A 14,771-nucleotide genomic window follows, 5' to 3' on the forward strand; every position below is an offset into this window, starting at 1 on the left:
CATCTGGAGTTCCCAAGCCATTGTCTCCAGAACAATTCTTGCTGCGTTTCCTGTCACTTTGCAGTTTACTCATCACTTCAAGGCACCAAAACCCTAGCCCAAGTCCATCGAGCTGGTTTCTTTCCCAGGGATGGCCTTCTGCCCAGGCTCCCTTCCCCTCCAAACCTCAGGGTGGCCCCTGCTATGTCAGCCTGAACTGGCCTCTTTGGGAAAATGTGATGATTCTCTGGCTCTAGTCTTGGGAAGTCTTGTTTCACAAAGAACAAGAGTCTCTGGTTCGGGGCGGTGAGTCACGGGCAGCCTTGACCATGCCTATCTGGGGAGGCTGAGGCTGCCATGTATGGTCCTTGCCCACCCACCTCTCCGGGTAAGTCGGAGCTCTTTGCCAGGACAGCCTGAGTCATAAAACTCAGCACATTCCTTAGGCGTTGGATAGTCTTTCCTTGTTATTACTTTGCTTTTGTTTTATGTAGCACCTGGTTTCATTTTAAAAATCCAAATAAAAGTCTCATGGATGGGGCTCGGTGGGCTAGGGGGTTAGGAAGGAAGGAAAAAGAGAAAGAAAGGAGTGAAGCCTAGGTTATGGGATGGAAGAAAGGGCTGGAACTCCCCAAATATGCAAGACCCAGAGCAGGAGGGAGTTAGCTGCAGGGAAAAAAGCAGGAGAGAGAGAAACAGGGAGAATGTGTTACGACTGAGCTGAATTTGATCAGTCCTTTTTCTGTCCATGATAAAGCACTTGATGGCCAAGCCTTTCCCCACATCAGGCCCCAGTTCTGAGTTAGCCCTTTACTCCTGAGCCATGTGTATTGTCCCTAACCCCTACACTTGGGGAATCTCCTCGGTAAACTGACAGACTTACTCGTGATGAATTCCAAGGAACTTCTCAGTTACAACACTGTGATTCTACAAACCTATCAGCTCCCTTTTTTCTTAGACCACAAACCCCAACCCCAATTAAGGGACTATTTTTCCAGAAGCTAACATTTTTTTTTTTTGTCTTTGTGGGGGGCGGGGTTTAGTAGAGGAATGGGGCCCAGCAAAGGAGGTGGTGTAGACCCAACCATATAAATGTTGCTGGCTAAACTGAATTTCTGTGGCCAGGTTAGTCTGCAAAATCATCTCTAAAACTGTTCACATCGGGTTTTTTAACTTAAAGAGTGTTATTCTAATAAGCTATGCCTGCATACAGCAAGAAAAAAAAATCCACAAATACTGAAAGAATGAATAACACCTATTGACATAGAGAACTGTATTTCCTTGGAGTAATAAAACTTTAATTAAAGCATAAGACCAGGAGCATTGGGCAATTAGACCTTCATGAGTAATGGAGTATTTCCTGCCATATCAGTAAATAAGAAAGTAACAGTCATCAGGGATCACAGCCCTCCAACATAAGCCCTGAGGGCACTCCCGAAGGAGACCTGGCAGCCATTAGGCTGCAGCCACTCCCAAGGATGCTCAGGATGACAAAAAAGAACCACACAAGACATTGGCCCCACATCACTGAGATGCATATGAAAGGAATGACTACAGTGAGCCCAAAACTAATCATGGCATCCAGTCCCATCACTTCATGGCAAACAGAAGGAGAAAAAGTGGAAACAGTGGCAGATTTTATTTTCCTGGACTCCAAAATTACTTCGGACAGTGACTGCAGCCAGGAAATGAAAAGACACTTGCTCCTTGGAAGAAAAGCTATGACAAACCTAGACAGCATATTAAAAGGCAGAGACATCACTTTGCCAACAAAGGTCCAAATAGTTAAAGTTATGGTTTTTCTAGTAGTCCTGTACAGTTGTGAGAGATGTACCATAAGGAAGGCTAAGCACTGAAGAACTGATGCTTTTGAATTGTGGTGCTGGACACTAGTGGTAACACTGCCTGTCAATGCAAGAGATATGAGAGATGCGGGTTGGATCCCTGGGTCAGGAAGATCCCCTGAAGGAGGGCATGGCAACCCACTCCAATATTCTTGGCCTGAGAATCCCCATGGACAGAGGAGCCTGGTGGGCTACAGTCCAAAGGGTCGCAAAGAGTCAGACATGACTGAAGCGACTTAGAACTCACGCACACTGGAAAAGAACCAAGAGTCCCTTGGACTGCAAGGAGATCAAACTAATCAATCCTAAAGGAAATCAACGCTGAATATCCATTGGAAGGACTGACCCTGAAGCTGAAGCTCCAATTTTTTGTCCACCTAATGGGAAGAGCTGACTCACTAGAAAGCACCCTGATGTTGCGAAAGATTGAGGGCAAGAGGAGAAGTGTCAGAGGATGAGATGGTTGGATGGCATCATCAACTCAATGGACATGAATGTGAACAAACTCTGGGAGATAGTGAAAGGTTAGCCTGGCGTGCTGCAGTCCACCGGGTGTCAGAGTTGGACATGAATTTGCAACTGAACAATAACAACAGACTCATGCATCTTCCCATACATAGAAAAGCACTAAATTCCTTAACTTAGGATATCTGGTTTTCTTTAGTTAACAACAATCATTTGATAGTCAGACTACTGCCCTTTGCTGTAAAACTTCCTATAACCTGGCTCCTCCCCTCACCTCTTCTGAGCAATTCTCTATGTCACTGGACATGCTGTTTCCTGGGCTTGAAGTCTTTAAATAGCCCACCAAATAAAATATAACACTCAAGTTTTAGATTGTGAATATTCTTTAAGTCTGGAGAAGGAAATGGCAACCCATTCCAGTATTCTTGCCTGGAGAATCCCAGGGACAGAGGAGCCTGGTGGGCTGCTGTCTCTGGGGTCGCACAAAAAGGGACACTGCTGAAGCGACTTAGCAGCAGCTGCAGCATTCTTTAAGTCGACAGTCAACAGAGGCCTTTACCTCCCTCTGCTCAAGAGCTTCTCCATGAAGCTGGCCAGGGCAAAAATCCTGGAGGTTTCTGAGTGGCTCCAAGGCAGCAGTTTTAAAGCAGTTTGGCGCCCTTAATGGAAACCATACGAAGGGATCCTGGGAATCAGACCAGAAGGCTTTCGGGGATAGTACTTAGCCTAACCTGGGCTAAAGAACAAAAATAACCACTAGGAGGTTTGGGAAGGGTTGGGGGAGGGACGAGGTAGAGATGGTGGTCGACTTTTAATTACCTTTTCTATTTAACAGAAACCATGTGGAGAGGTCTGTTTGCTAAACGGGAGTAAATCCGGCAGCAGGCAGAGAGGAGGGTAGGGGGGTGCCGAGGAAGAGGGGTAGGGGGCAGCTACTTCCATAACCACGCGAGATTCGGCCTCCCCCTCGGTGGGACAGCAGGCGCGGGGGCCCTTGGCTCCCAGGACAGCGGCGATGACCCCCGCATAGGGTCTCCGCAGGGGTGACCTCCCTCCAGAGCGCTCAGCACAGGCACAGGCCGGGGCGGCGGGGTCGTGGGCAGTGCGGGGCGGGGTGAGGGACTGGCACGTCGAGCCGGGGTGGGGCCAGAGGGGGCGTTGGGAATGCAGTGGAGGAGGGTCGTAGAACTGGAGGAGGAGGAGCCGGAGAAGGCGGCGGACCGGGGCACGGAGGAGGAGGAGGATCGTGGAGGGAGGAGGCGGACCTGGAGAGGAGGAGAGGCGAGAGAGGGGCGGAACTCAGAGCCCGAGGAACTCCAAGAGGAAGAGCGCGGTGGGGCGGGGCTGGGGCTGGGATGTGGGCGGGGCGGGACGTGGGCGGGGCTTGTGGGACGCGAGGCCGCTCTGGAGGGACCCGGGACGGGAAAGGCCGCGATTCGCTCCGCCCCCAGATCCCGCCCCCGCCGCGCAGCCTGCCGCCCGCTCGGGTCAACTTGCTTCTCCGCTGCGCCTCGCGGGGAAGGAAGCTGGTTGTGCGAGGCTGCGGCTCCAGCGACGATTGCTCTGAATACAAAAGAGCCTTTCTCACGCCCTTGCGCCCTTCCCCGCCTGGGGCGCCCAGATGGACGGCACTGGCTCCTTGGATGCTAGAGCCGACAGCTGTCGGGGCCCCACCACGGTTTCTGTGGTTCTTGCAGAGAAGCCTGCTTCCAAGTCTTTACAGGAAAGTTTAATGATCAGTATAACGATAACTTTGGTCCCCTCTTCCAATTTGAGAGAAGAAACAAATTGATGGCTGAAGGCTTTTGAAGTCCGGGAAGTGCCCAAGAAAACCAACCTGCCTAGGTCCGTGTCTTCCCGGGCCCACTCATACCTCCAAGTCGTTAATTAAGCAGGCTCGGAGCCGCCAACTTTGTGGCTTCGCTTTCCAACTCAGCTAAGCGAATGACAATGGTCCTTTCCGAATATAAACGGCTTGATCAGCTTCTGAGCCTCCAGATGAACTAGTCTTGCTTATAGAATCACTTGGTTCACGAAACTGGGAAAAAAAAAAAAAGGCCCGGTTTTCAGCACTCCCCCATCCGCTAAAGTTAGTTTTTGCACAGTTGGGAATTAAATTGCCAATACATCGATAAGGAGCAGAAATTGGGATTGTTCCTGCATTTTCTTCCATCTCCTTTGTCTATTTCATATATCGTGTCTGTGTCAGGAAGGCCAGATCAATAAGCAGGAGAGGAAAGGGGGGCAAGAACTCTTAGAATCAATAACCGAACCATTGATTTCCTGGAATCAATAACGGCACCCGTTCACTGCTGCTATTGCTGCTGCCCTTTAATCATCCTTAAGCCGTAAGATTCTTTCCCCGTCATCCCTACTATCCTTTTAGTTCAGATAGCCCTGGGTGTGGATTTCTCTACTTGCCAGTGTTACATCATGAACTTCTTGAAGATAGAACCCAGAAATATAAATATTTAGAAGATGGCTACCAAAGGCATTAGACACCAAGCAAATGCTTTTTAAAGTGAAAATATCGTTAATGATGGTTGAAATTTTCATTCAGTCCTTACTTGTTGCTGAAAACTTCATTCAGTCCCTACTTGCTACTGATGTGGAATATAAAAATTGATTTTGCTTTATCATAAGTTAAAAATCGTGATTTCTTTTATTCAGAATTTTAGGCCCAAGGTTTCCCAAACAAGGAGCCCAGTGTTAACTGTGTGGGGTGTGTCTGTGTGTGTTGTACTTTCAGCTTCTGGTTGCACCATAAAAACAAGAGCAGGATGTAATGTCATTAATTTGTCAGGAATTGTTGATTTAAAAGAGGCTACTGTGAGTATAGAACATTCACTTTAGGGGAGGGAGGGTGGGGAAGCCCCTCGCAGAGACAGACAACTGTTCCCCCAAACAGCTGCGGACACTGGCAGTGGAAAGGCTTGGCAGGAGTACAACTCTGTGCAGCGAGAGGGACTTATTTATTTAACAATAGTTAATGATTCTCCCAGGCAACTCCCAGGAGGCCAGCTAGCAGTAAATACACTTTCAGGAAACCAGCTACCCTTCCTAGAAGCCTGCACCAACCTTTCAGTGAAGGGAGGTCCCTGGCTATCTGCATAATATGACATTCAGTGGACTGCCCAGCTTCAAATGCCCCGTAATAATTCTTTCCACAGCTTACCACAGCCCTGCCCTCCTGAGCTAGGAAAGTTACCAAATCCTAAGGCAAAAAAAAAAAAAAAGAAGACAAATACGCCATTTCTGGAATACCACCATTCTAGTTACCTGGGAACCAAATTGGGCTGTTCAACCCTGTCCTGTTAGCTAAATATATCAGATAAGCTGGTTGGTGCCCACAGACTAGCATTTTCCCAAGTGATATCTATCTATACTGTCTGTACTGGTAGTTCTTATGATAATGTTAGGTGGTACTTGAATAACATTTTTTGTTTTAATGGTCAGAGGTTTTTTTTTTTCTAATGCACATAACTAGCATACCAAACTGATGGTTTTATAAATATAATTACTTAGGGTGAGGCCACATTTTTAAAAATCAATTTAAAGAGAAATCTTAATAAGCAAAAGTAATAAGATAGCAAAAGTCATTGTAACTTTTCTTCAATCTTTTTTTTTTTTTAGGTTGGATCTTAGTTCCCTAACCAGGTATGGAACCTGTGCCCTGTACACTGGGGACACTGGACCACCAGGGAAGCCCCTGTAACTTTTATATTAAATGATGTAAAGTTAGTAGGGTGCGTGTAGAAACCAGTTTTTATTCTTTCTCTAGAAGTCTCTGCTAGAACTCTTAAGATAGAGGAAGAATCCCATCGTCACCTCCTGCTTAAAATTACTAGTTTGGAGAAAGTCTGAGCAGGCAAGACAAAGCCTGGGCTCTCGAGGGCCATGTCAAGGGAGCAGGGCCAGTAGATAGAGGGTGGCAGAATGGGCGCATGAGGAGGGTGAATCCAGGATACTGGGCACCCAGGGTGGGTCCCCAAAAGGGAAGGACAGTCTGAGAACTTATTGCCTTTTTTGCATGAGGTGCAATCCAGCAGATCCCTGCCGTCACTGGTGAGCATTTAGACAGTACAAGAGAAGTTCAAGTCCCTCTAAGCCTCTTTGAGGCTTGTTTCCAAAATAAGAGACCTACGCAAGAAACGTTCACGATACTTTTGGGAAGACTGCTTATCAAAACAGTCTGTTTCCAGTTTTTTCTGTGTGTCACGTGACTGTAAATGTTGGATTACCTTCACACCAACTCTAAACATACACACACCTCCACCCTCGAGGACACACTGTGCAGAATTATTGACACACCCAAGGAGCCACTGTTGGGTGACAAGCAAAAAGATTCTTACATGTTTCAGGAACTCTCTCCTTAGAAGACTGTACTTCATCAGGTTCCGCGGTGCTGGCTTTTTAATTCTCACACCTAGCGTAAAGAGACAGACTGCTAGTGGGTTAGGTACTCATTGTAAAGTATATTACAATATGAATAGATGAACTGTGCTGACATTCCTAAACCATTTTTTAATCAATAGTTCTATACACACTAGGAGAAGGCAGTGGCACCCACTCCAGAACTCTTGCCTGGAAAATCCCATGGATGGAGGAGCTTGGTGGGCTGCGGTTCATGGGGTCGCGAAGAGTCGGACATGACTGAGCGACTTCACTTCCAATTTTCACTTTCATGCATTGGAGAAGGAAATGGCAACCCACTCCATTGTTCTTGCCTGGAGAATCCCAGGGACGGGGGAGCCTGGTGGGCTGCCGTCCATGGGGTCGCACAGAGTCGGACACGACTGGAGCGGCTTAGCAGCAGTCACTGCCACACACACTGCCCACCTGCCCCCATCCGCAACTTCTGCCGCCAGCACAACCTTCTCACACGTACAGTCTTTTTCAGAGCTGCCGCTGTCAAATGCCTCTGTGGGAATCCTGTTTCTATGTCTGCATCCTACCATCCTTCCATTTAGGTTAGGAGAGGTGTGTGTATGTGTGTTGGTAGCTCAGTTGTGTCCGACTCTTTGCGACCCCATGGTCTGTAGCCTGGCAGGCTCCCCCGTCCATGGGATTCTCCAGGCAAGAGCACTGGAGTCGGTTGCCATTCCCTTCTCCAGGGAGAGGTATGTACAATGAAGTAATAAAGTGTGTGATGGGAGGAAGGAGGCAGAAATGCAAAAGGCCTTAAATGGCTTCAGACTCTGGAAGGTGTGAAAATATCCAATAAAGATCCTAATTAAAAGCAAAATGTGGATGTAAAGTGGTAGTTTCGGATCAGACTTACATGGTCTTTCATAACCTGGAGGAGGACGTGCTGGAGGAAAATCCCCAGACAGAATTTGGTGTGCCTATGAAGAAGAGATGGAAACAAATATCAACCAATTTCACAATAGAAATTTAATCACATTCTTTTTCCACTGTTGTCCTCCCCATTCAAAAGGCACTTTGATACTGCTGTCAAAGCCACCATAGTAAAATAAAATACTAATACTAAAATGAAAAGACAAAATTGGACAAAATACTTATAAAATTAGACAGCTATCCTTATATGCAAATAGCTATCCTTATATGCAAATAGCTTATACAAAGTAGTTAAGAAAAAGCTAAACACCCCGATAGAAAGGTGGTCAAAGAAAGTGAATACGATCGATCCTCATTGTTCATGGATTCCATTCAAAATCAATACTCACAGTGCTTTTGAGATCATTCAAGGACAAGCCCAAAGTGGCAAAGAGTTTGAGTCACTTGGCGTGCATGTTCTTGGTGGAGGCCCGACAAGGGCACACTCTGCCTTCTTGTTTCAGTTCTGGTCCTGTAAACAAGTGACCCCTTTGCAGCCCATCTAGAGCCACACCTTCTGGCTTTTCGTGTCTTTTGTTAATGACCTCACTGTTCTAAACGGCCCCCAGGTGCAGTGCTGACGTACTGCTTAGTGCTGACGTACTGCTTAGTGCTGCTAAGTGCGAGAAGGCTGACGTGCCTTACGGAGAAAATACGATTGTTAGATAAGCACAAGTTCGGAGAAAGTGATGGCACCCCACTCCAGTACTCTTGCCTGGAAAATCCAGGGACGGAGGACCCTGGTGGGCTGCCGTCTATGGGGTCGCACAGAGTCGGACACGACTGAGCGACATAGCAGCAGCAGCAGCAGCAGGCACCAGTTATAGTGCTCTAGGATCAATGTTAATGAACCAACAATATATGTTAAATAAGGTGCTGTTAAACAGAAACATAGGGAAAACAAACTTCCGTATTGACCAGTTGGTGAAAATCGTATGACCAGAGGCTCACAGGAAAGAGACCCTATATTTCTCTTAGGAGCAATAGTTCTGTATTCCCTGAGTCACGTTAGTAGAGACTTTAAAAAAGATAACTACCTTGAATAATGAGAACTGACTATAATTCAAGAAAAGAGTGTGAATAACTAGTAAACAGAAGATGCTCAACCTCAGTGATAAATGAAAATCAAAAGAAGATTGAGCTATTTTTATCAAACTAGAAAATATTAAAATTATTTTTAAAGCCAGCATTAGAAAAAATATAGGAAAACAGGCACCCTTGTGGGCTGCTGTTTCATAAAACCAATGTTCTAAAAGGCAATTTGGCCATATATCAGAATTTAAAATAAGTATCCCTGCTGACCCAAGAATTCTGCCTATGGGAAAGTACTCTGAGATGATGATTGTACAATTATAAAAAATTTACATTCAGATTTACTGATTCCCGCATAATTTGTAAGTTACAAATTTGAAAAGCCTAAATGCCGAGCAATATGGCATATTTTTAAAATGATACATCCAGTCAATAGAATATTATATATCTATTAAAATAATGATTATGTTAACACTGAAAGAGGTCCATGAAAACCTTAAATGATTAAAGCAGATTTCAGAGGACAGTGGATCCCATCAGTGTGTTCTACGTGTATGACTGTGTACATCTTTAAAAACCTGTTCAATTGTTTGGCTGTGCTGGGCCTTCGTTGCTGCGTGGGCTCTGCTCTGGTTGAGGTGAGCAGGGTCTCCTCTCCAGTCGTGGCGCCGAGGCCTCTCATTGCCCTGATTTCTCTTGCTGAGGAGCACCAGCCCTAGGCAGGAGGCCTTCAGTGGCTGCAGCTCCCGGGTTCTAGAGCAGACTCAGCCGTTGTGGCACAGGGCCTTAGCTGCTCTGCGGCAGGTGGGGTCTTCCCGAATCAAGGATCGAACCCATGTCTCCTGCACTGACTGCTGTTTGCTTTAGCACGGAGCCACCAGGGAGGCCCGCTATGAGCATCTTTATGTACACGTAAGTATAGAGAGAGCTTTCTAAGGAAGATCACTAAAACATTAGTGGCGGTTCATCCCTGGGAGGAGGGGAGGGTTTCAGGTAGCTTTTACCTTGTCTCTATTTCTCTGTATTATTTGAGTTTTCAATCAGAGAAGAGCTGCTTTTGTTTTTAACTGTCAATGTAGTAGTATAGTTATTGTCACACATGGGAAAGAGGAAAAATTCATGACTGTGAAAGAAGCAGAGAATCATCATCTCACAACTAATGTTGGCAATCTTATATCTCCATCACCTGGAAGAAAGCTAAATGTATAATAAGCACTCAAAAATAAATGTTCCGTGAATGAATATATTAACAACTTCATTCCGCTCCAGTTTGTTTGTTTTCTAATTAGTAACGACAAAGCAGTATGCAATCATTTAAGCTCTACATGTAAACAATCACTGAGAACAGTTGGACTTACCACTCCATGCTTGACAATAGATGAATTTTTAAAGGAACTGGTTATATGCGGTAACAGTCCTGCATGCAAATGAAGAAGAAAAACCAGGATCAAACCCAGTGTTAGAGTAAAATTTCTTACATTCCCAATTAGGCTATACCAGCAAATTGTAGCCTGGTGGGCTGCCATCTATGAGGTCACACAGAGTCGGACATGACTGAAGCGGCTTAGCAGCAGCAGCAGCAAATTGTACACACATCACTTATTTCCCTTTAGAATCTGATCAACAGAAAAGTAAGAAGTAAGACAAAGCTGTGACTAAAAGTTAACTCATATAGTAAACATGCGGTGAGTAGGTAAAAATGTTATTTTTTTAACCACTTTAACGTTATTTTAAAAAGAAAATCATATTGGTAACAGCCAAGAAGACATTGAAATTATTTGAATTTACAGCTTAAAAATGTTATCAGAGTAACTCAGTTTTACATGTCCTTTGGCTTTCTCTATAAGGTTTTCCTGAAATAAGTCTAAAATTGGGCCTGTGTTTCAGTATTAATTTTCTTAAATTTTAATTTAGCTACAGAATAATTCTTTATGTCCCCTCTCCCCCATGAGAAAGAAAAATTAACCTTTTTTAAGTGTTCCTCTTTCTTCAACATTTTAATTTTTTAGAGCAATTTTAAGTTCACAACAAAACTGAGAGAAAGATACAGAGTCCCAACATACTCCCTGCCCCAACACAGGCATGCTGCTGCTGCTGCTAAGTCGCTTCAGTCGTGTCCGACTCTGTGTGACCCCATAGACGGCAGCCCACCAGGCTCCCCCGTCCCTGGGATTCTCCAGGCAAGAACACTGGAGTGGGTTGCCATTTCCTTCTCCAATGCATGAAAGTGAAAAGTGAAAGTGAAGTCGCTCAGTCATGTCCGACTCCTAGCAACCCCATGGACTGTAGCCCTCCAGGCTCCTCCATCCCTGGGATTTTCCAGGCAAGAGGACTGGAGTGGGGTGCCATTGCCTTCTCCAGAGCTTTCCCATTATTGGCATTCCCCCACCAGAGTAGTACCCACTGTTGCAACTGGTACACCTACAATGTATTAATAACATCATAATGACCTAAAGTCCACAGTTTCCATTACAGTTCACTGTTGGTGGTGTATATTCTGTTGTTGTTTAGTCACTAAATTGTGTCCGACTCTTTTGTGACCCCATGTAACCCCGCCAGGCTCCTCTGTCCATGGAATTCTCCAGGTGAATACTGGAGTGGGTTGCCATTGCCTTCTCTGGGGGGTCTTCCCGACCCAGGGATCGAACCCGAATCTCCTGCATTGGCAGGTGGATTCTTTAATCACTGAGCCACCAGGAAAGCCAGTATATTCTATGGGTTTGGACAAATATAGAAAGGCATGCACCCATCATTATAGTATGACACAGTTTTTTGACTGTCCTAAAAGTCCTCTGTGCTCTATTTATCCATCCCTAATAGAATCACTTTGTTGATATCCACAAAATAACTTGTGGTTTTGATTGGGATTGCACCGAATCTAATTTCAATTTCTACTTGTTCATTGCTAGTATATAGGACAGCAATCAAGTTTTGTATATTAACCTTGTATCTTGCAGTCTTCCTATAATCACTTATTAGTTCCAGGACTTTCTTTCCTTTTTGGTCAGTTCTTTTTGATTGCCTACATAGGAAGTTGACTCATATGTGAACAAAGAGAGTTTCATTTTTTCCTCCTCAATCTCTATACCTTTTATTTCCTTTTCTTGTCATAATGCATTAGCTAGTACTTTCAGTATTATGTTGAAAGGAGTGGTGAGAGGAGAATCCTTGCCTTATACCTGATAGTAGTGGGAAAGCTTTGAGTTTCTGTCATTAAATATGATGTCACCTATAGGTTTTTTGTAGATTTTTTTTTATTAAGTTGAGGAAGTTCCCATCTTTTCCTAGTTTACTAAGACTTTTTTTTATCATGAATGGGTATTGAATTTTGTCAAAAGCTTTTTCTGAATGTATTGATATGATCATGTGATTTTTTATTTAGCCTGTTGATGTGATGGATACATTGATTTCTGAATGTTGAACTAGCCTTGTATGCCTGGAATAAATTCCTCTTAGATGTGGGGTATAATTCTTTTATTTGCTAATATTTAGCTGAGGATTTATGAATCTGTGTTCATGAAATGTATTTATCTATATATCTCTTGTAACCTCTTTGTCTAGCTTTGGTATTAGGGTAATGCTGACCTCACAGAATGAATTAGGAAGACTTCCTTCACTTTTTAACCTCTGAAAGAAATTGTAGAGAATTGGTATAAGTTCTTCCTTAAATGTTTGATAAAATTCACCAGTGAACCCATCTGGGCTTATTGCTTTCTGCCTGGGAAGGTTATTGATTCAGTTTCTTTAATAGATCTAAGCATATTCAGATTGTCTATTTTTCCTTATTGAGTTTTGACAGTTTGTGTCTTCAAGGAATTGGTCCATTTCATCTTGGTTACCAAATTTGTCAGCATAGAATTTTTCATAGTATTCCATTAGTATCCTTTTAATGTCTGTGAGCTCTGTAGTGATTTTCCTTCTTTGATTTATTCTGGTAGTAATTTATGTCCTTTCTCTACTTTTTTATTAGTTAGCCTGTCTAGAGTCTTGCTGACTTTTGTTGATTTTTTTCCAGAGAACCAGCTTTTTGTTTCCTTGATTTTCTCTGTTGATTTCCTATTTTCAGTTTCATTGATTTCTCCTCTACTACTTCTTTCTTTTCTATTGCTTACTGTGGGTTTAATGTGCTCTTTTTCTTTTAGTTTCCTAAGATGGAAAGTAAATTTATTTTAGATTTTTCTGATAAATCAATGAAATGCTATAAATTTCTAAGTACTGCTTTTACTGCATTACACAAATTTTAAGTTGTATTTTCATTTAGTTCAAAATATTTTTTAAATTTCTCTTGAGATTTCTTCTTTGATCCATGTGTTATTTAGAAGTGTATTTTGTAATCTCCATGTATTTGGGGATTTTCCAGTAATCTTTGTTATTGATTTCTAATTTAATTCCACTGTGGTCTGAGAGCAGACATTCTATGAACGCTATTCTTTTAAATTTATTAAGGTGTATTTTATGAGCCAGAATGTGGCCTATCTTGGTGAATGGTCCATGTAAGCTTGAGAAGAATGTATTTTCTGTTGTTGGATGACATTATTTAATAGATGTTGATTATATCCAATTGATAGGTGGTAGAGTTCAGCTATGTCCTCACTCACGTTCTGTCTTCTAGATCCGTCTACTTCTGATAGAAAGAGGCTGGAATTTCCAAACATGACAGTGAGTCCATCTATTGCTCCTTGAAGTTTTATCAGTTGTCACCTCATATAGTTTGATATGCTGTTGTTTGGTACACATGTGTTAAGGATTATTATGTCTTCTCAGAGAATTAATCCCCTTATCATCATTCTTATTAATCATTATCATTATATCATAATCATTACTATTAAATGCCCTTCTTTATTTCTGATAAATTTCCTTGCTCTGAAGTCTGTTCTGTGTGAAATATAGCTATTCCTGCTTTATTTTTAATTGGCATTATCATAGTATAGTTTTTCCATTTATTTACTGTTAATCTATTTGAGTCTTTATATTTAAAGTGGGTTTCTTGCAGATAACATATGATAGGATCTTGTATTCAGATCCACTGACCTCTGTCTTTTAACTGGTATATTTAAACCATTCATGTTCAAAATGACTGTTGGTACAGCTGGATTAACCTCTACCATATTTGTGACTGTTTTGTTTGTTGCCCTTATTCCTATTTATATCTTCCACTTTTTCTGCCTTCTGTTGCTTTAACTGAGCATTTTATATGATTCTATCTCTCTCCTTTCTTAGTATATTTCTTCAGCTTTTTAAAAAGCTCTTTTAGTAGCTTTCCCTAGAGTTGTAAACATATGTTTACAACTATACATTTACACCCAGAGAAGGACATGGCAACCCACTCCAATATTCTTGCCTGGAGAATCTGCATGGATAGAGGAGCCTGGCGGGCTACTGTCCATAGGGTCACAGTCAGACGCGACTGAGCGACTCAGCACTAGTGCATACATTTACACTATAGCACGATACAGGCATACCTTATAATAATAACATATTCCTATTTCCGCCTTCCTTTTACTTATATCATTCATCTCAGTTATATAAGCATACATACGCACGCATATTATTGAATACATTGTTACATTATTTTTGAACTGTTATCTGTTAGATCGATAAATAAGAAAACTAAGTTTCATTTACTTATTCCTTCTTCAAGGCTTTCCTTTTTATGCAGATCCAATTTCTGACCCATATTATTTCCTTCTCTGTAAAGAACTTTTAACATTTCTTGCAAGACAGACTTACTGGCAACAATTTCCCTCAGTTTTTGTTTGTCTGAGAAAGCATTTCTTTCTCCTTCACTTTTCAAGGATAATTTCACAGGGCACAGAATTCTAGGTTAGTAGGTTTTTTCCTCTCAGCAACATTACACATATCACTCTGTTCTCTTCTAGCTTCCACGGTTTCTCAGGAGAAGCGGAATATAATTCTAATCTTGTTTCTCTATAGGTAAGATTTTCCCCTGTGGCTTCTTTCAGAATTTTTTTAATATATCTTTTACTTTCTGTACTTTGAAAATTTTATATCTAGGTATAGGGCTTCTGTGCTTCTTTTGTTTGGTTTACATTTATCCTTCTTGATATTCCCTGAACTTCCTGGATCTGTGGTTTGGTGTCTGACGTTAATTTG

The 14,771-nt window shown here is 42.8% G+C and overlaps 1 protein-coding gene across 6 annotated transcripts in view; it reads right to left on the bottom strand.

Moving 5' to 3' along the window:
- Positions 1 to 14,771, bottom strand: part of C17H4orf51 (chromosome 17 C4orf51 homolog) — a 47,582-nt gene that overhangs the window by 14,388 nt on the left and 18,423 nt on the right. The window contains exons 3-7 of one of the 6 annotated variants that reach the window (XR_011250077.1): positions 10,016 to 10,074; positions 7,570 to 7,633; positions 6,641 to 6,714; positions 4,162 to 4,326; positions 987 to 3,553 (exon numbers count right to left, since the gene is read on the bottom strand). Coding sequence is in view for 2 of the 6 variants with exons in the window: in XM_069558625.1 (XP_069414726.1) it covers positions 4,225 to 4,326; positions 6,641 to 6,732; positions 7,570 to 7,633; positions 10,016 to 10,074 (317 nt within the window). In the remaining 4 variants the exon portion in view is untranslated. Of the gene's footprint in view, positions 1 to 986; positions 3,554 to 3,995; positions 4,327 to 6,640; positions 6,733 to 7,569; positions 7,634 to 10,015; positions 10,075 to 14,771 lie in introns of those variants that run through there. The other 5 variants (XR_011250075.1, XR_011250074.1, XR_011250076.1 and 2 more) reach the window with 5 other exon arrangements.

This window comes from Ovis canadensis, chromosome 17 (assembly GCF_042477335.2).
Source record: "Ovis canadensis isolate MfBH-ARS-UI-01 breed Bighorn chromosome 17, ARS-UI_OviCan_v2, whole genome shotgun sequence".
In the NCBI taxonomy this organism is placed as follows: domain Eukaryota; kingdom Metazoa; phylum Chordata; class Mammalia; order Artiodactyla; family Bovidae; genus Ovis; species Ovis canadensis.